Source organism: Megalobrama amblycephala, linkage group LG2, assembly GCF_018812025.1.
Source record: "Megalobrama amblycephala isolate DHTTF-2021 linkage group LG2, ASM1881202v1, whole genome shotgun sequence".
NCBI classification, from domain to species: domain Eukaryota; kingdom Metazoa; phylum Chordata; class Actinopteri; order Cypriniformes; family Xenocyprididae; genus Megalobrama; species Megalobrama amblycephala.
Genome location: NC_063045.1, coordinates 11,291,957 through 11,313,805, shown reverse-complemented (window position 1 = coordinate 11,313,805; position 21,849 = coordinate 11,291,957). Strand labels below are relative to the sequence as shown.

The 21,849-nt window shown below is 35.9% G+C and overlaps 2 protein-coding genes across 2 annotated transcripts in view; both read right to left on the bottom strand.

Annotated features, from left to right (window-relative positions):
• LOC125263588 overlaps positions 1 to 21,849 on the bottom strand; it is a 378,279-nt gene that overhangs the window by 70,922 nt on the left and 285,508 nt on the right. The window lies entirely within an intron of this gene.
• LOC125263590 (SLAM family member 5-like) lies at positions 999 to 17,679 on the bottom strand. The gene is made up of 6 exons (XM_048182648.1): positions 17,366 to 17,679; positions 16,824 to 17,147; positions 15,913 to 16,206; positions 14,043 to 14,150; positions 13,880 to 13,947; positions 999 to 2,822 (listed from the first exon to the last, which is right to left on the bottom strand). Exons 1-6 carry the CDS (start codon positions 17,412 to 17,414, stop codon positions 2,775 to 2,777), a joined length of 891 nt encoding a protein of 296 aa, XP_048038605.1. The 5' UTR covers positions 17,415 to 17,679; the 3' UTR covers positions 999 to 2,774.

Here is a 21,849-nt window from a genome sequence, read left to right as displayed (position 1 = left end):
AATTTGGCATCTCAGCCGTATTTGTGCTTTTTTCGGGATTTATTTATACAATTATAAAATAATATGGTTTGCTGCGTTAATGGTCGAGACAGATGTGCGTCTGTGTAGATGTGCACGTATGCGGAAGGAAAGGATCGTGGAGAATGGCTGGAGAATATCCCTCTCAAGACACCACAAACTCCGACAGCACTGCTTGGATAATATAACTAAAACTGCATTTTGGACGCAGGCTCATTTTTTTTCTTTATAACTTTCTAGTGATATGACTTATCTTTATTAACTAATAAAGATAAGTTATATCATTAGAATATTAATATTTTAGATAGTATGTCCTTTGCCTGCTAACATGGTCACGTCGAGCTAGGCGGGCGTGGTTTCAGTAACCATGGCACCTCAGTTCCCGCCTCTTTGCCCATTTTCAGTTATCCGGGAGTGACGTGCGGTGACGCGCAGCTAAGATGGCAGCGGCCTCATTTTCGCCTCAAAAACTGCTCTTCAGAAATCTACGGGTGACGTCACAGACACCACGTCCATATTTTTTTACAGTCTATGATATTTACAAGTATAAATAATCATTTGAAGCGTATAGTATGTTTTATACATACATTCACTCTTACTTTGTGAAGTCTTGTATGTTGTTACACTGCATTACTGAGAGTTATCCTGGTTTTCTGTGGCTTGTTTTTTTTTATTCTCTGCCTGTATTCTGGATTACCCTTTACCCTGAGTTTTCTGCCCTGTTGTTTATTTGGACTATTTGCCCGTGTGCTGGACCCTTTGCTCATTATATTATTACGATTATGGATTGTCCCAATAAAACTGCATTTGGATCTTCAACCCAGCTGTCGGAGCACTTTGTAACAGCGACAAGCTCTTAATTGTAACTTCAGAAGTGGGATGTGTGAAGTAGGAAATTTCTGATAGCATGAGAAGGCAGCGTTACCATACAAACAATTAAGAGGAGCGACTCTGAGGAGCCATTGGTTAGTTTGTGGAGAGCAGCAGAATGGAGCAAGAAGTGATTTTAATGTAAGATGTGAGAACAATGCATTTAACACACACTATTATAATATTTATACAGGGCATAAACAAGACGAGTAAAATGCAATATAAAATTTATTTAGGTACATAATTTTAATTAATGCATTTTAAAGAAAATAAATTAGCCTTCAACACAACATAACATTGCAAATGAGCACATGCATATAAATTCACATTTTGTGGTTCTACATGTTAGATCAGTTTTTCAGTGCATTTTATCTTGTTTTTCACTACTCCTACTGTACAATGTACATGCAAATGTCTTTGTCTGTCACAAGATGCATTTGGATATGCAAAAGACAGCAGTCAAATTCTTTCAGTTGAGCTCTTCTGTCTTCCTCTTCTGGCTGTCTGGAAGTCAAAAAAAAAAGTCTGACATTTTTGACATTTTTTTTTCCCTCTCAAACATGACTTATTGTGCAGTGAATTTGAGAAATTATATAAAAACTCATTCTCATGTCACAGGACATATGCTGTCTTTATCTGCAGGGGGCAGAATTTAACTTCATTTACATCACTTCAGCTCTCACCAGGGTAGAGAAGAGGACTTTATTCACATGTACAGTGAATTTCTCATTTATGAATCTCACTGGAGCTCAGGGCACATTACAACACCTTCTGGAATTAGCGAAACTGCCACATTCTGAATGGCTACAGTGTTGAGACAAAATACCTGGTTGTTTAATTACAAACAAAAAGAGTTATTTTGTCGTTAATGGCATTTAAGGTCACATTGTTGTCATTATGTGCATTCATCATTGTTATAGATCTGTCCAGTGAGAGTTCATGCATTTATCCAGAGTGCCTTACAAATGTAAAACATGACAAGCAATTTATCATACAAGAATAACAATGTTCACAGTTCTGCCATGGCAGGTTTCACAAGTAGGCTTTAGCAGACCTAAAACTGGAAAGACAGACAGAAGATATCTTTAGGAAATGCATACATGTGTGGTTTGTGTTCGTGAAAGAGCTGAACCTTCAGATATTTTTTAAACATTGTAATTGTCTAATTATTGATGGAGGCTGGAAACTCCAAAACTGAGGAACAGAGAAGTTGAAGGTTCCACCAGGTGCCGCTTATTGACTGATCGCAGAGTAAAGGAGGGCATATAAAAGTCATGTTTACAATTTATCCTTCACAAGAAATACGGTTAATTTTATAATAGTCACTTTTCTGATGTACTTTTCTACTTTTCTAAACTTTCAAAACTTTTTAAACACCAGTGAAAGCACAAAGACCAAAAGAAACAAAATACCAAACTAACACAGAACTAAATTACCAAATAAAAAAATATTAAAACAAAATAATAATAAAATATATAAAAACTAAATTATAATAAAATAAGCTTATACATACATGTCACAAAGTATACAAAAAAAAAAAAAAACGACAAGAATCGAGCAACAACAAACGCTACACTATTACAATATTATCAAGCTGAGCGCCACCTTCAGAAACCGTCCGATTTAATACTGATATATTTTTTATGGAAATACTGGCCTGATACTATAAAAAAAGATGGAGTGACAATAAACAATAAAGACACACTGACAAAACATTACCTTGCTAATCTGACATCAAACTTTAACTTTAGCTGTTCCTACATGAAATGTAATGAAATAGAGTAAAACATTAATGATGTCAAAGTTATTAGATTAGGTGAACTGCCAAAATTCATGCCATCAACCTGCAGTAGAATAATAAAAAAACATTCTGCTGGATCTTAAATTTATATGACAACAGTTGAGTATACTGTGCGATCTTCTGTAAAGACAGCCTGCAAGAAAACAAAAACAAAAATAAGATCAAAAAGGTTCAAAAGCACAAGTTATACTGAAGTATAAAAGAGAAGGACAGTAAAATAACAGCTCTAACTCCCACAAATGAGTGATAAAAACCTTTCGGCATCATTATACCAGTAAGATGAGCACTCAGTCACACACACCATGGGCTCTATTTTAACGATCTAAGTGCTCGGTCTGAAGCGCATGGCTTAGGGCGTGTCCGAATCCACTTTTGCTAGTTTAACGATGGAAAAAATGGTCGCCGCATGGTCCAAAGGGGTTGTAGGCCCACCTATTCTCTTAATGAGTCATGATTGTGTTTTGGGCATAAAGTGCAATAAAATAAACCAATCAGAGTGTCATCTCTCATTCCCTTTAAAAGCCAGGTGTGCTTGCACCATGGCGGATTGCTATTTACATGGCAGAATATAGACATCCTCAATCTGACAAGTCAGTTTCAATACATGCATGTATTGCCATGATTGGTGAAATAATTTGCCAATGTCATTCATCATTACTGCAAATATGTAATTCTGATGCAATGATATAGATTATGACATGTAGGCATTTTTATCTTTATGTACACAATAATAATCATTTACATTGGGTCCCACTTTATATTAAGTGGCCTTAACTACTATTAAACTAATGATTTGATACATTGCACTTATTGTGTACATACATGTTTTTACATTGTACTTATATTTGAAAAACACCTGCATGTAATTACATCTGTAATTAATTTCTGTAATTACATTTATAATTACACTGTTGACCCATCCCTTACACCTTACCCCTACCCTTAAACATACCCATACCACCAAAGCTTTCCCTAAGCTTACCTGTATCCCACCTCAATAGCAGCAAAAGTGTTTTGCAATTCAATATGAACCTAATAAGTACATTGTACTTATTTTTTGATGTAAGTACATAGTAGTTAAGGCCACTTAATATAAAGTGGGACCTACATTGTAATCCGTTTATTTTTAATATTTGGCATGTTTGTGTGCTTGTTGCGTGTAATAAGCAGAGCGTACGTGTGTTGTGCACCTGCCTATAGGCGCATATTACTAACTCGTCATTGTCATTGACTTTAGACCAGGTTTCAGTTGCTCAATGGCGCAGTCGTTTTCAGTTGCCTCAAAATAGCAACACGGCAACAATGCGCCTGAACACACCTCGTTTTCAGATCAGCACACAAATGAGCGCAAATGCATTTTCTATTTAAATAACATGGGTGCTAGATGTTAAAATGATAACTGCGTCGAACTAATATTAGCAAAAAAAACTTGTGTTGTGCCTGGTGTCGCATTGCGCTGGGTGTATGATAGGGCCCCATAGACCAGTTTTTCCCAACCACTGTGCCATGACAAATGCTAAATGCAAATTAACAAATGACAAAAAATAAATGTAAAATCAAATAAATGCTATACCAAAAATCGTTGCTGTCAGGTGGAAACCTTGTATCTCTATAAGACTTCATTTTCCTGCTAAGACAAAAGCTGAGATCAAGCACCCTGCAATAAAGCTATAAAACTCATCTGGAGAGAAGATCTACAGCGCCTTGTCCAAACTCTCCTCACTCATCTGTGCAACCCTCACACACACACACACACACACACACACACACACACACACACACACACACACACACACACACACACACACACACACACACACACACACACACACCCTCCTTCCTTTCCCCTGACTCAAGTCACTGAAAGTTCTCCAAGAATGCATATTCTATGAATGATGTATCTTGTTTTTATCCATTTCATGTTTGGTATCATTTTAAATGTCTCGGTGCAACTGGTAAAATGGTCTCAATTTCACAGCAGTAAAACTAAGGAGAATTCTGTCCTTCTTTTCTCTTCAAGATATCTGATAACCCACTCCTCTCCCCCCAAAACAGGTGTCGATGTAGTAAATATTTACAATTCTTTAGTTCTGGTCTGGGTATTTAAGGGAAAGAGCAAAGCAGTGTGAGTTTACCTCAAACCCTGGGCGTGTATCTCTGAGCAGCATTGGAGTTTGGAGAAAGATCTCTGCTTGTTTGCAATGCTAAATAAAGAACTGGGGCCGTATTCACAAAACATCTTAAGGCTAAAAGTAGCTCCTAACTTGCCAATTTAGGAGAAACTCTTAAAAATAATGGGCGTGTCAGTCCTAATTTTAGGACTCCTAAATTTTTGCTCTAAGAGTATTTCACAAAGCATTTTAGCGCTAAAACTAGCTCCTAAGTCTGTGAAACGTTAGGAGTAGTCAAGAGGACTCCTAAATCACTACCCCGCTAGAAATTTTACGTTCCCCGAACATTCTCAGGACGTCCCCACTGGTGTTGAGTAACGTTCCCATTATGTTCACAGATGGTCACGATGTGGAGTTCTTTTAAGTTTTGGGGACATTATTTGGTGGACCTTCAGGGAACATTCAAGACATTCTCTGAACGTTTAGGGAACCATACTTTATTTGGAAATGTTCTCAGAACGTCCCCGCTGCCCTTTTCAAAAACTTGACTAATAAAAGTGGCTGTTCAAACAAAAACTATTTTCACTTAAAGCTCTATACAGGTATTTTCATAATTAATATTTTGAAACCTTTTCTTTAAAATGCAAATCTCTTGCATTAAGTCATTAGCTGACAAAAACACACACATGAGCTAAATGTAACTGCTGTATCACTGCATCAGTAACTACACAGTTACTGTCTTTAAATAAAACAACATGCAGCAGAACATCAGTGTTTCTGGATCATCACTGACTGAAGCACAGGAGCTACCCTTCAGCACAATGGTTACACATAAAACTCAGATAACACAAACAACATTAAACAATAACAGGGGCTGTATTCACAAAACATTTTATCTTACTACTAAGAGTTCTCCTAAATAGCAGTAAAAGTTCTTAGCTAAGAGTTTTCTCTTAAAACCTATTCACAAAGCTGCTGAGACCAACTTTTACTAAGGAATAGACTGAAGTCTTAAGCTAAGAGTAAGGGCGGGGTTGACCTCGTTGCTATGGTGTAAACACACAGTGATTGGCTGATGGTGGAGGAGTCAGCGATTTAATCATAGAAATATTGTAGAATGAGGTGTCATGTTTCCATATTAAAATAAAGGTTTAAAAATACAAATGTTGCCCTATTCAAATAAATGTTTTTTTAATAAAAATGTTCCCACAGTCAAAATAAAATGTTGACATATTTTTGCCATAAAGGTTTTAAAATGTAGGCTAAGTGTCACTAATTAAACTATCCAGTTAATTGTCCACCTCTTGGATGTCTTCATCTCAAGAGAATGCAGAATTCAACCGACAAATTATGTTTTATAAACAAAGTTTGGGAGAAACACATTCAAACGGTCTTTCTAATCAGCACGAGAAGAGGAATAAATACACAGATGAGATTATATATATATATATATACTTTTTTTTTTTTTTTTTTTTTTTTTTTTACTCTATTCAATTATTTGTAAGTGTGAACCCATGTAAACCACTGCCACAGGTAATCAGACAATATTTATTTATTTATTTATTTATTTGTTAAAGATTAATTTTTGGCATCTCATCATTGATTCAAATCTATAAATCAATTTTTTTTTATTGCATTGCATTTTATTGCATTTATGAAGAAAATGTTCAGCACCTAAGGCTCTATCCTCTATTCCCTCAATGGTTTTCAGTGTCTTTGGGTGGATTAGGACTGATTGTGATTTGGTCTTAGTGACTTAGGAGTCCTCTTGACTACTCCTAACGTTTCACAGATTTAGGAGCTAGTTTTAGCGCTAAAATGCTTTGTGAAATACTCTTAGAGCAAAAATTTAGGACTCCTAAAATTAGGACTGACACGCCCATTATTTTTAAGAGTTTCTCCTAAATCGGCAATTTAGGAGCTACTTTTAGCCTTAAGATGTTTTGTGAATACGGCCCCTGATCTCTCTAGATCTCTGCATCTTCACTTATTACAAACCAAATTTTACAGAACATTTGGGACATAAAACGTCCTCTTTTGGTTATGAAAGAGCTGCAGTTCAAGGTTCATTATATAATTTTAGGGGGACGTTCCAATTTGGTTTATTTTATGGTCACATAAGAACGTTACAATGAGGATATTTAGGACATTAAACTGAACATTGCTACATGGTCATCTAATAACGTTCTTGATATGAGTTTAGGGGAACGTTCTATTTTGGTTATTTTATGGTCGCGCAAGAACGTTACAAAGAGGACATTTGGGAAGTTAACAGAACGTCCTATAGTGATAGTCCCCTAAACATTCCCAGAACATCCTGAATGTTCCCTGAAGATCCAAATAACGTTCCCCAAACCTTAAAAGAACTCCACATCGTGACCATCTCTAAACGTTCTGGGAACGTTACTAGACAATGTTCTTAATACCAGTGGACGTTCTGAGAATGTTCTGGGAACGTAAAATTTTTAGCAGGACAACCTCCCACATAGAAGGCAACGTTCTCAGGACCTTGCGCAACGTTCCCTAAAAGTTCCCAAAAGGTGATGAAAATTCTGAACCTTTACAGAACATTCGGGACGTTCCTTAAACGTCTTCTTTTGGTAATGAAAGTGCTGCAGTTCAAGGTTCCTTATATGACTTTAGGGGGACGTTCTCTTTTGGTTATTCTATGGTCAAAAAAGAACGTTACACTGTAAAATGTAATTAGTTGAGTTTACTTAGAAAGCTTAATTAAACTGTTGGGTTTACATAAAAAACTTAAGGAAACCGATTGCCTTAAATTTAGCAAGTAAGTTAACTCATTATTTTGAATTGATAAAACTAGCTACCACACAGTACAGAGTACTTAGAAATCTTGAGGATTCACTGTAAAATGTAATTAGTTGAGTTTACTTAGAAAGCTTAATTAAACTGTTGGGTTTAGCTACCACACAGTACAGAGTACTTAGAAATCTTGAGGATTGGTAATTCAATTTACAAATTGAGTACTTAGTTCAGTCATGTTAAAAATCTTGTTCACATTATGTAGAAACTGCCTTAAATTTCTCAAGCATTTTTTACTCAAAGTTGCAACAATGGACCATACATTTATTTGTATTTATTAAACTGGAGATACTGTTGAAAATAATAAAGTTTGATGTCACCATCATGGTGGAAAGTGTTTGCTTTAGTTGGGCTCTTGACCTTGACTTTTAACATTAGTGTTTCTCTGGCTGTTGTAACTCAGTGTTTGTAAGACACAGCTGTTATGGTGAAAAAAGCCAAAAGAAATACTGGGATTGATCTATTGCATCTTTCCTGATGATATCATTGAATACCCACAGGTTTAATCCTGAGGTTTATACTTAATCAAAAGTGTGGTTTGTCATTAAAAACAAATAAGTATTTTTTTAATAATATTAAGTATTTATTTAATAATAAAACTATAGCAAGAGACGGAGCACTGTTGAAATCATATTTTTAATATGTTAGTCAAAAAACATTTTGGACTATATAGACACATGGAGATATCAAGAATCAGTGGTACAGATCCAACAGATCAATCCCAGTATTTCTTTTGGCTTTTTTCACCATAACAGCTGTGTCTTACAAACACTGAGTTATGACAGCCAGAGAAACACTAATGTTAAAAGTCAAGGTCAAGAGCCCAACTAAAGCAAACACTTTCCACCATGATGGTGACATCAAACTTTATTATTTTCAACAGTATCTCCAGTTTAATAAATACAAATAAATGTATGGTCCATTGTTGCAACTTTGAGTAAAAAATGCTTGAGAAATTTAAGACAGTTTCTACATAATGTGAACAAGATTTTTAACATGACTGAACTAAGTACTCAATTTGTAAAATTGAATTACCAATCCTCAAGATTTCTAAGTACTCTGTACTGTGTGGTAGCTAGTTTTATCAATTCAAAATGATGAGTTAACTTACTTGCTAAATTTAAGGCAATCGGTTTCCGTAAGTTTATTTTATGTAAACCCAACAGTTTAATTAAGCTTTCTAAGTAAACTACACTAATTACAAAAAAATTACATTTTACAGTGTACAAATAGGAGATTTGGGACATTAACAGAATGTTCCCACATGCATGGTCCTCTGTTGGTCATTTAATTACGTTCCCGATATGACTTCAGGGGGACGTTCTATTTTGGTTATTTTATGGTCATGCAAGAACGATGTGGAGTTCTTTTAAGGTTTGGGGAACGTTATTTGGTGGACCTTTAGGGAACATTCAGGACGTGTTTAGGGGACTATCACTATAGGACGTTCTGTTAACTTCCCAAATGTCCTCTTTGTAACGTTCTCGTGCGACCATAAAATAACCAAAATAAAACGTTCCCCTAAACTCATATCGGGAGCGTTATTAAATGACCAACAAAAAAACCATGTAGCAACGTTCAGTTAATGTCCTAAATACCTAAATACCTAATATATATTGTAACGTTCTTGTGTGAGCATAAAATTAACCAAATTGGAACGTCCCCCTAAAATCATATAAGGAACCTTAAACTGCAGCACTTTCATTACCAAAAGAGGACGTTTTATGTCCCAAATGTTCTGTAAAGTTTTAGAATTTTTGTCACCTTTAGAGAACTTTTAGACAAAGTTGCACAAGGTCAAGAGAATGTCGCCGGCTGTGTGGGTGTTTTATACAAAATAATAAAGTTTGAAGTCACCGTTATAGAGAAGAGCGTTTGCTTTAGATGGGCTCTTGATTCTTGACATTTTTAACATTTGATTTTCTTTGGCTGCTTTAACTGTGTTCTCAAAACACATTAGTTATAGCAAAAGAAAGCAGGAGAAAGTCTGATCAGATGAATTTGGTTGTTTTGTGCTGGTGATGCAATCATCATGGAGTGTCCTGATTCATTGATCATCACCAAAATCTAAACTGAGTGTATTAAATCGCATTTTTGCATTAATTAAAGGTGTTTTTACCCCTTTTTTATTAGTTTTTTTATACATTATGCAGAGTTTTGAGCAGTGTCTTTTAGACTCACACAGACATCATGAATCAGCGTATGATCCTCAGCGATGGTGACACTAAAATATCTTTTTTGTATCTTGTTTTGTGATGTTCAGTGTTTATCTGAAAATTTTGTCACCACTGTTGAGGATCATATGCAGAATCTTGATGTCTGTGTGAATCTACATGATACTGTCTGAATAATTTCTGCATAAGGATAAAAACTTTCATAATTTCAAAGTAGGACAGGTTCTCCTGCATTATGTCTAGATGAATGATCACACAATATTCAAAGATTTGTGAATAAGACCACTGTATGACTTTATGTCATCATCAATAATCAAGCATCCAAACCAATTTGATCAGACTTTAATTTTCTCACAATTTTTTATTGTACAAAATGCTTTAGAAAAACACAGTTACAACAACTGGAGAAAAACTAAAGTCAAATTGTCAAGGGTCAGGAGCCCAACTAAAACAAGCGCTTACCTCCATAACGGTGACATTTATAAATTTTGATAAAACATCTACACCTCATTAAGAAGATGTGTATGAAAGAAACAAAGAAACAAAAACTTTTATTAGTCAATTTAGCTCTAATTTTCAATTCATGTTTTTGAAAAGGGCAGCAGGGACGTTCTGAGAACATTTCTAAATAAAGTGTGGTTCCCTAAACGTTCAGAGAACGTCTTGAATGTTCCCTGAAGGTCCGCCAAATAACGTCCCCCAAACCTTTAAAGAACTCCACATCGTGACCGTCTCTGAACATAATGGGAACGTTACTCAACACCAGTGGGGACGTTCTGAGAATGTTCTGGGAACGTAAAATTTCTAGCGGGGTAACCTGTCACCTAGTAACGTTCCCAGAACGTTCAGAGACGGTCACGATGTGGAGTTCTTTTAAGGTTTGGGGAAAGTTATTTGGTGGACCTTCAGGGAACATTCAGGACGTTCTGGGAATGTTGAGGGGACTATCACTATAGGACGTTCTGTTAACTTCCCAAATGTCCTCTTTGTAACATTCATGCATGACCATAAAATAACCAAAATGGAACGTTATTAAATGATCAACAGAGGACCGTGTGGGAACGTTCTGTTAATGTCCCAAATATTCTCTTTGTAACGTTCTTTTTTTGACCATAAAATAACCAAAATGGAACGTCCCCCTAAAGTCATATAAGGAACCTTGAACTGCAGCACTTTCATTACATTCATTATATATATATATACTAGTTTAATTAGTGACACTTAGCCTATATTTTAAAACCTTTATGGCAACAATATGGCAACATTTTATTTTGAATAGGGCAACATTTGTATTTTTAAACCTTTATTTTAATATGGAAACATGACACCTCATTCTACAATGTTTCTATGATTAAATCGCTGACTCCTCCCCCATCAGCCAATCACTGTGTGTATAGTCCATAGCAACGAGGTCAACCCCGCCCTTACTCTTAGCTTAAGACTTCAGTCTATTCCTTAGTAAAAGTTGGTCTCAGCAGCTTTGTGAATAGGTTTTAAGAGAAAACTCTTAGCTAAGAACTTTTACTGCTATTTAGGAGAACTCTTAGTAGTAAGATAAAATGTTTTGTGAATACGGCCCCTGATGTTTGGAAAAAAAAAGTACAGCGTTTTCTTTGCAGAAGAAACACTGTCTATAAAGGCTATTGTTTTATGTATCTGAAGACCAGAGAAGAGTCTTAGTCTGATATTCAATTCAATTCAATTCAACTCACATTTATTTTTATAGCGCTTTTCACAATACATATCGTTTCAAAGCAGCTTTACAGAGAAGGAAAGTCAACATTACAATTTAGAGAATGCGGTTACCAAATAATGTAATAATTTAGGAAATTAATTCACAAACACTGTTAGCAATTTAATTGAAGGTAGAACCAATGAGCTCCTGGAAAAATTAATTACATCTTAACAATAATTATTTATCAATTTATCAATATATTATTTACAATTAGGATAATTATAATTATGATATTTCTTGTCTAGTTTGTAGCCAGTATGCTACCATTTTAAATATCCCGCTTCATCTGTTATATCATGAGATTATGTCCACAAGTATTCAACAACAAGAAAAAGTGAGCTCCCATATAGCTACAATAAACTTTACAACCCTTAAGTTGATGAAAACGTATAATGCGAATGGACTCCGATCGGGCTATTCCAGTGACAAAATATGTCATTTGCTGGTCAGGAACCTCGCAACTCCTTGTGAGCTTGATTTTCATAAAATGTTAATTATAATGACATAATGACACATGAAAACAGTGATGATATGTAAATTTGTTGTTTTATCATCATCACCAACAGCATCATATAGATACCTATATTGGGGCGAACAGATTTCTTATGGTGAAATACGGGACAATATTCATCATATGGTGAAGTGGGCAATATGACCATATGAGAAATTTTATTTTACAATATATATATACATTTACACAACATATTGTTGCGTTATTAACATTAATGACACACAAATATTTAATTAGGCTACTGTCCCTTTAAGGGTGCTTTCACACCTGCCTCATTTAGTTCGGTTGAATCGTACCAGAGTTCGTTTCCCCCTTTGGTGCGGTTCGTTTGGGCAGGTGGAAAGCAGCAATCGCACTCGGGTGCGCACCAAAAGCGGACCAAACAAGCGTACCGAGACCTGCTTGAAGAGGTGGTCTCGGTACGCTTTCAAACGAACTCTGGAGCGGTTCGCTTGAGATGTGAAAGCAATCGACCCAGTTAACGGACCAACGAACCAAATGATATCATTTTCATAACGGAAAATATGATATAAAAATCAGTAATGTCTGATTCTGTGAGTGAGCACATTATTTACAATATCTGAAAGCCAACGAGCGCCTCTGGTGTGTAATTACACTTCTCCGTGCGAGAATGCTGTCCCGACGAAGTCTCAATTCCCGCTCTGCTTCATTATGAAATTCAAATGGTCTCTCTCGACAGACACACGGACAACAGGTCGCCTACTAGACAGCGCTGGGAAATCCAGAGATGGAGAGAGAGAGAAAGAGCGCGGGTTTGAATTTGCCGCAGCAAATATGAATTAACTGCGGGAGAGACGGCTACATTTATAAAGTGTTTGCGTGTGTCTCGACAGTTACAAATAAAGCCACAATAAGCTCATGGAGCCAGCTTGTCAATCATTATTTTGATGGATGACGCAGCGAAAACTCTGACCAATAAGAGGACAGTTGTACTCTCATGTGACTTGCCTGAATGCATTTTGGTACGCTTTGAAATGTTGCCATGTGAAAGCGAACCGAACCAAGAAGAAAATGCAACATTGTAACAAATTTAGTCCCTGTTTCGGAACAAAACAAGCGATCCATAGGTGTGAAAACACCCTAAGACTGAATCCATGGATCTAATATACTAACACATATCCTGTTTTCACCCACCTGTTTATGTCCACTTAAGCCATAGCCAAATGTATTTACATGAGATACTCCACACGACGGACATTTTGACAACTACGTATGCATTTGACCATTCAGGCGCCAGGAGAACTGATCGTGCTCTGTCTGAGAGAACTGGGAATTGAGAGAGAGCGCTTCTGGTCTGTGTGAGCGCAATTCTGCCTATCCTGCCTTCACTAATCGATAACGAATTGTGATGGTTATTTTATTCTATGATGGATTGATTGGGCTGTTCTTGTGTGACAGAACACTACTACTCATTCTATGATCACCCAGTTGTAAAAAAAATTTAGGAAAAATGAAATACGGGACAAAACATGATTTTTCTTAATAAGTCGGGACACTACAAATAGAGCTGAAATATGGGACTGTCCCTGGGAAAAACGGGACGTCTGGTAACCCTATCCTATATATGACCTTATTGTGTTCCTTTCTACCTGACTTAAGCTCAAGTTTCACATTAATGAGTAGGCCTGCCTACTTTTAATATAATATTGCATTTTATTAGTATGCTATTTGAGGCATCGCATGTTTGAGCAGTTTTGTTAAGGTTGGGAAACACTGCCATAGACTACAGGAATTTAAAGAAGCCGAGTGAGTTTAAAATAAGGAAAGTGAAAACAAGGAAGAGTTAAAACAGTAATAAAATATACAGTATCTTACCATACTCTGAAGTGGACGTGTACAGAATGCTGGTTCAGCATAATGCATCTCTTCATTACGAGTGTTACCTGTTTTAATAATAAGACATTTAATAAATAAACATACACATAATTAACTTGAAATGGTCATTTTAATATATATATATTTGTATGTCATTTCTTGCCTTTATTTGGTTGTTTACAGTTTCTTCTGTATATCAAACCTGCAACTACAGCTATGACCACCAGCGGCACTATAAAAGCTACTGCCATCATGAAACTTGAACGGTGGTCTGTAACAGAAAATAGTCATTAGTCTATTATGAATACAATACAGTTTTAAATAAATCATTATTGTTATGAAAATTTGATTTAACATGTTAGGTTTAACTTAAGCAGGTGTTTAAAGGGTTAGTTCACCCAAAAATGAAAATTCTGTCATTTATTACGTACCCTCATGCCGTTCCACACCTGTAAGACCTTCGTTAATCTTCGGAACACAAATTAAGAAATTTTAGTTGAAATCCGATGGCTACGTGAGGCCTCCATAGGGAGCAATGACATTTCCTCTCTCAAGATCCATTAATGTACTAAAAACATATTTAAATCAGTTCATGTGAGTACAGTGGTTCAATATTAATATTATAAAGTGACGAGAATATTTTTGGAGCGGCAAAAAACAAAATAACGACTTATTTAGTGATGGCCGATTTCAAAACACTGCTTCAGGAAGCATCGGAGCACAAATGAATCAGTGTATCGAATCATGATTCAGATCGCGTGTCAAACCGTCAAACAGCTGAAATCACGTGACTTTGGCGCTCCGAACCGCTGATTTTGACATGCTGATTCATAACGCTCCGAAGCTTCATGAAACAGTGTTTTGAAATCAGCCATCACTAAATAAGTCGTTGTTTTGTTTTTTGCTGGCTATGAAGGCCTCACGGTGCCATCGGATTTCAACTAAAATATCTTAATTTGTGTTCTGAAGATTAACGAAGGAACGGCATGAGGGTGAGTAATACATGACAGAATTATCATTTTTGGGTGAACTAATCCTTTCAGTAAAGAAGCCTACATGAATATTTTCATGTCTATCTGATAAAGAGTCCTAATATCTGTCAGGTCTTACAGCTCACAACTTATATTTACAACTATTAAAAATGATTTGGTGAACACCATTTGTTTTACTATGTTAATTAATGTATTTCCTATTAAAAAGGGTGTTTTGGTAGGACAAATTGAAATCATGTATATTTTTTAAGTTATTACAAGTGTCATACCATGATTGGCTACTTGCTAGTCGAAAGCAGGTTGTATTTATGAATTTGGTGGCGGAACATTCAATAGAGCTTTTTGTAGAAAAACATTTTTACATGATAACATCTGCTAACAATGAACTGTCAATATTTAAGAGAGCATTAGCAAATAGTAGGGGTGTAATGGTATATGCATTTGTCACAGTTCAGTGCATACAGTCAGATGACAAATACAGTCAGTCACAGGCGATCCACACTCCAATCCAGAACGGGGCGCATGCGGTAATGCAACACTGTTTGCTAACTGCGTAACAGAAAAAAGAGCACAAGAAGACATGATATATACACCAACCCGAAACAAGAGTTCAGATGGCACGCAAGGGTTTGCTAGTGGCATATACACTGAGCTTCGATTCATTTTTGGGATGCGCTCAGCTCTACAGAAAGGAAACCGGGACGGCAGAAAGGGGCATCCTATTTGTTTCCTTTATTTTACAAAAGCACAGCGTTTTTTGTTTTTGTTTTTGTTTTTATCGTTTTATCAGTTTCAAACCATTTCTTACTCTTCTTACTGAATGACTATAAATGACAGAGTATTTAAGTTGTTTCCGTTGTTATTAGACAAAATCATTTGGCATTGTGCCAATTTGTGTCATGATGACACCAAAACCAAGCTACGTTCTGAACTGTGATTTCTGTGTATCCTTACACTCCTACAAAATAGCTGAACTCAAAGCAAACACATTAAAAGCCACAAAAATTTAACACAATTTCTGAATAAGAAATGATGTTGTACCTGCACATGTGTGAGTCTGACAGAGTTGAGTGATGTTCAGATGTTTGGTCTGGTTTCTGATGGGATTGTTGATCACGCAGCTGTAGGTGTTTTTATCCTGATATTCCACCTCCAGAGGTAGAGAGAGACTGATGCTGAGATCAGACACACTGATGCTGGACAATAAACTGTTTCCTTTGTACCAGGAGAGAGTCACATGACTCACATTCACAGCTGAACACACTAATGAACAATTTGATGATGATGAAGAACATTGTGAAGAGTCTTGGGTAATGGCAGGAACAGGGAGACGAGCTAAAAAAATAAAAATAAAAGTCCTTGATATTATGTTTAAAAATATAAAACATAAAAGTCATTGACATCTTAACAAATAGGCCTGCAACTTAATGCAGCAGTTTTTTAATAACATAATTAGTATTTACAAGGTAGCAATGTATTGAAATCAATTCCTTCAATTTTGTGTCTTCTAAGTAATTCAGCACACTCATTATACAGACTCTGCCTTTGTTATGCTTTGTGCTATTTTTCAATTTCATGTTTTCAAAAATTAAGATAAGGATTAGATTAAAGGAACAAAATCTCACTATGATTTTACTGGTGCTTTAAAAATGTAACGTACAGTGTTAAATTCTGTTGTATTTTTCTATTAATCTCTATTCTTTGCAGTTTTTCTAACAGTGCACCTAAAACTTCAACACTGTTGTTTTGCTTCCTTGTAAGCACTGGCATTTCATTCAGGAAGTGCAAAACAATATCATATTAACAATTTATTTATAAACTGAGTGTAGAAAATAGGTTTTGTTTTCACTTTTGCGAGTTATTAAGTATACTTAAGTTATGAATAACCAGACTGAGGAGAATCCTAGATTGATCACAGTCTGGATCATCATGGAGAGAATTACTTTACTCACCATAGACAGTAACAATAAATCTCTTGTATAAAGTTCCTCTTCTGATGATCTGTAGTTTATAAAGTCCAGTGTGTTCAGATCTGATGTTTCTGATGGTCAGAGATCCAGTTTGACTGTCTATCTGGAGTATTTTCTCAAATATCGTACCAGTGGCATCTATATAGATGTTCTGTCTGTGAATTTCAGCTATACGCACTTCTTGAGGTCCAAACATCCACAGTATATGATCATCTCTCTGTATTTCAGTAACATCAGTGTTTAGAGTGACAGAATCTCCCTCTAGCACTGACACTGACTTCACTTCATCTGTGTCACCAAACACACCTGAAGAAAAACACAAACAAGCTGCCTTTAAGTAGGATAAATAAAAAACATTCAAGATCAAATATATTTATGAGGAAGATCAACTAGCACAAAATTGCACTAAATAAATAACACCATGGAAAAAGACTAATAACCTGTTAGTAACTGACCCTTCACAAATAAAATAGAAACTTGACAGGTTATTATTATTATTATTTCAAAAGATGTTTATGACGTACCATTCAACAGCATGAAAAACAGACCAAAGAAAGATGCGCTGTGAATCATTTTTCTGAACTTCTCAAAAACTCAACAGAATACATCCAAACATGTGTGAGAAAAAACATTTAAACTCTCCAGTATCCATTCTCTGGTCTCAGGTGTAGTTCACAAGTTCCTTCACATTTTCAATAACAAAAATATATCCACAGGAAGAATTAAAAGCAAGAAATACTCAAATGAAGATTCCATTAGGTTCACATTTTTTAGAGTTCATTCTGAAAAAGGATCTAGGCGTAGTCTGTATACGCTGCACTCTGCAGACACACACACACACACCCTCCCTCCTTCGTATACCCCTCTCTCTCTCGACTGTTTTTAAAGTGATCAGTTTTTTCTCCACTAGAACAAACAGCGCTTAGTTCTGATGAACTTTAGTAGGTAATAATGTTTATATTTAATAATAATAATGTAATTTATATATAATTTTGTCAAGAATTTTATTTTTATTTTTAATAATTCACCACAGTTTACATACTTTCACATTAAATCACTATGCTTTTTCCCAATATCTGTCAAATGAAACAGTTCAGTGCAGGGTTATGAAATTCATCCAATTCTGATCATGTTTTTGTTTTTTTTGTTTTGTTTTTTCATCTCAAACTGTTGCTGAGTTTCCTGTATAATTTGTAAAGGGCCCATCAATTAATATGGTTATTTACTGTGGATAAGGAGGAAACTTTGAGAGGATCCAGGGTTTATCTGGGAAGATCTCCTCCATCTTTAAACACATTTATATGAAGCATGACGTTGCCTAATATTATATTGGATTATATGTTGTGTGTTCAATACTCTATCATATTCTGAGGAAGTCATGTGATATGCAAATAGTAGGGATGAGGGTGAGGCACAGCAGACACAGTGGGATGAAACTTGACGCCGCTCGCAAATAGTATATCCGGGATTGATGGATATAGATTGCTTGGTCTGTGCACACATTGGCAGCAACACAGCCATGTTTCTTGCCATAATTCACTGAGAGATTCAACCAGACTGAAACTGTCATATAAAGGCTGATTCACACTTCACCAACAGACGCGGATCACCAGAATACATTTGCCACTTCCCAGACATTCCCACACCCTACAAACACTGAATCAACATATTCAATTGGCGAAAACAAGTGCCGACCAACGGCAACAGGGGATCTGATAAAACCCAAAGTGACTCTTTCATCAACAGAGTCTGAATGACTGTGCTCTGCAAACCACAGAGTTTACATCAGGTACACTCAAAAAAATTATTCTAGCTGCTTGTTCAGTTTATTTAAATAAAATAAGCTGAACCAACACAAATCTTTAGTTTTTTACTTAATTGGCATTTGCACTCAATTGTATTATGTTAAATGAAATTAAATTTGCAAAATGTTAGGTCAACCTAAACCATTTGTGTTGGGACTACATGAAACATTTATGTTGCATTGATTGAAACTGGGCAGTGGATTTCTAGTTCCCAGGATGCTTTGCGTATGGAAAGATCAGGACAGTAAATGTTGAACTTAAGTGCTGTTTAATGTGTTTTTTAGTAAAGGGTAATACCTTTTAAAGTTTGATGTTCAGTTATATTTGACATTTAAAAGAGTTTATGTTATGTCGATTTTTTGAGGTTACCATTATGCTGAAGTGTAGACCTTGTGGTTAGGCTCTGGGTGGCTACATGAAATAAAACTATGTTGTTCTCAACAAGCTTTAACTGTGCTAAAGCCAGTGATGAGAAGTTCTTTATCTGATCATTACTTGCATGCTACAAATGTTACACTTAGCATATGAAAAAGTATTATTTTAGTTTAGTTTTTATAGAAATATAAATAAATTAGTTTGAGGGCCAGCACATAATTTACACAGTCTACATATGGTCATCAGCTTTACCACTCTCAACAGTCATGAAACATGTATGTCTGTGTACAACAGCTACTCACAACCTAAGAACAAGCGCACATCTTCACCACGATGGTAACAAAAAAAAAAACAATGTATACGCTACAAACTCTTTTAAATGTTCAAAATAACTAAACATTAAACACTTAAACACTAAGAGGTCTTTACATTTCCTTAAAAGCGCAGAAAACTTGAGCAACACTGCACAAGGGCACCGGTCTGAATTGCAATAGCACTGGTTGGATCAACAAGAATGAATTAGGTTCAGGAAACATTCACAGAATACGTCAAATGAAAATGGTGTGATCTCATTCAATTAGGATGAATTTTACTCATCAGTACAATTAACCTAGCTTAAGTTCAAATAAATCAGTTCAACTGTGTGGAAATAGGTGTCATAATTGAATTAAGTTAGACCAACAAGTTATTTTTTTGAGTGTAACTTCAGGAAGCTTCCGGATTCAGAAATGTACATTATGTTCACATAGTAGCCTATACACTAGAGTAGAATGGCAGGATGCTATTCAAACAGTGACAATGTTTGACCCCTAGACCACCAAGAAACTGAAACAACTTTGTTCTTCTCAGTTAACATCTAGAGGGGTTTTTTTTTCTTTCGAAACCTTGGGTTCTGGTAGGCCACCATTTCCTTCACAGCTAAGACAAAACATCTGGTAACTTTCTCACGATTGGACATGTTCAATCAGCAAGAACAAGAGCCAAACCCAACAAAGTGTCTCTTGATCGGCATATGTTGGTGCAATAATAATGGGTCCTTTTCAGTTTTAACCTAAAACAACCTGAAACAATCTTGAAGTAGACGTAAAATGCTGTTTATTGTTTATTACAATGCTCTCAAACTCAGACTAGCACCAATATCAGGACAAATATATTCACAAACCATGCAAAGTTTTCTGCTCTTTACTTTGAACTGTTTTGAAACAACGTCCCAAAATGTTCAACATGCTACATTCAACATTTAAACCTTCACCAGTCACACACCAGTCCAGATCAAATGGGCGTATTCAAAACCAGCAACGGCTGTGATGACGGTGAAGCTTTATCATGTTTCCATACCTGTATATCGAAACACGCCTTGAGCAGCTTTTTTTGGCTCCTGCTTCAGCAGAGGCCAGGTTTTCATTGAAGCAGGTTTTTATTTTTGTATCTCAGTTCACACCTGTTCACAAAAATAAAGGGCCTTTCATTCCTTTTGTTCTGAAATAAAAGCTTGACTCGGTTCATTCACTTAAATACATATGACATTTATAGGCCATATTTATTTGCGTCATCAACACAAGCATAATGATAAATGTTCCATAGTAAATATCACTAAACAACCTACTTTCAAACTAATCTTTTACCTGCACTAAAGTATGCAATCTAGTTCCCACAACGTTCTGACAACATTAGTTTCCAGTGAAGCTCAGAGTTTCATAAGAGCTATGAACAGACGCAGCTCTTCACCCACTCATACACCTTATACACACTAACACTCAAGTGCACTCTTGTGTGCCCAACAATAGGTACACCAAAATACCACCTGCTGCATTCAACCAACAACAACAAGAAACACTTGATAGCCTATACTGACCTAAATAGTTCTGACTTCTGACCACAGGTATCACTCTTGACAAACCGAGCTGCCGGTAAAGACACAAAGAAGCTCATGTTCATACATTTAAAAAAGAAGCCTTCTGCAAAACTGTGTCAATGCAAAAGCATCATGAGAAAAAAATGTTGTGATAAGTATGTCAAGTTTAATAATGCACCAAAGCTGCAATAACTGTATGTTCGGCAGATGAAATGTATACTATTTAACGACTTATATATTGATAGATTTTGTATGTGCGTGAGCCTAGTGGTCCATACAGATTTATAGACCATGGAAAAATGATGGGTGTGAACCAAACAAAGGAAAAGCATTACTCAGGAAGTTCCGGTAGGGTAATTTGTGTATTACAGGATTTCCAGTGGGAGGTCCTAACAGTGCTGCATCTGTTGTTCAAATCTTTCAAGACTCTTTGAATATATATGTATGTATATATATATATATATAAATATATATATATATATATATTACTTTTTCATGACCCATGTAGACTTGTCACTGGTTTTAAAGCACTTTTCATGCTCCCAAATTATATTAAAATATAATGCTTATCGACAGCTAGACCGAAATCTCTCTGGTGTCTTTCTGTCCCATAATAAGTATCTCTAGACTAGGAGTTCCCAAACACATTCTTGGAGCCTTCCCAACACTGCATGTTTTATATGTCTCCTTAATGGGTGTGTCAGACAAAGGAGGCATGCAAAATGTGCAGTGTTGGGAAGGCTGCAGTAATGTGTTAGGGAGCCCCTGCTCTAGAAATTCAGTACAGATTGAAAACAAACACTATACTAAAAAAAAACATCTAGAAAGGAAGGATCTGCTTCTGTATGTCTGTGACGGTTGTCCGGTTATTATGCTCTTTGTCTTGTGATTGTACAATACAAGTCTATACAAGTCTGCTGAACCACAATTTCCCAAATACAATGTTTACTGTGCATTTTGCACTTGGTTTAAC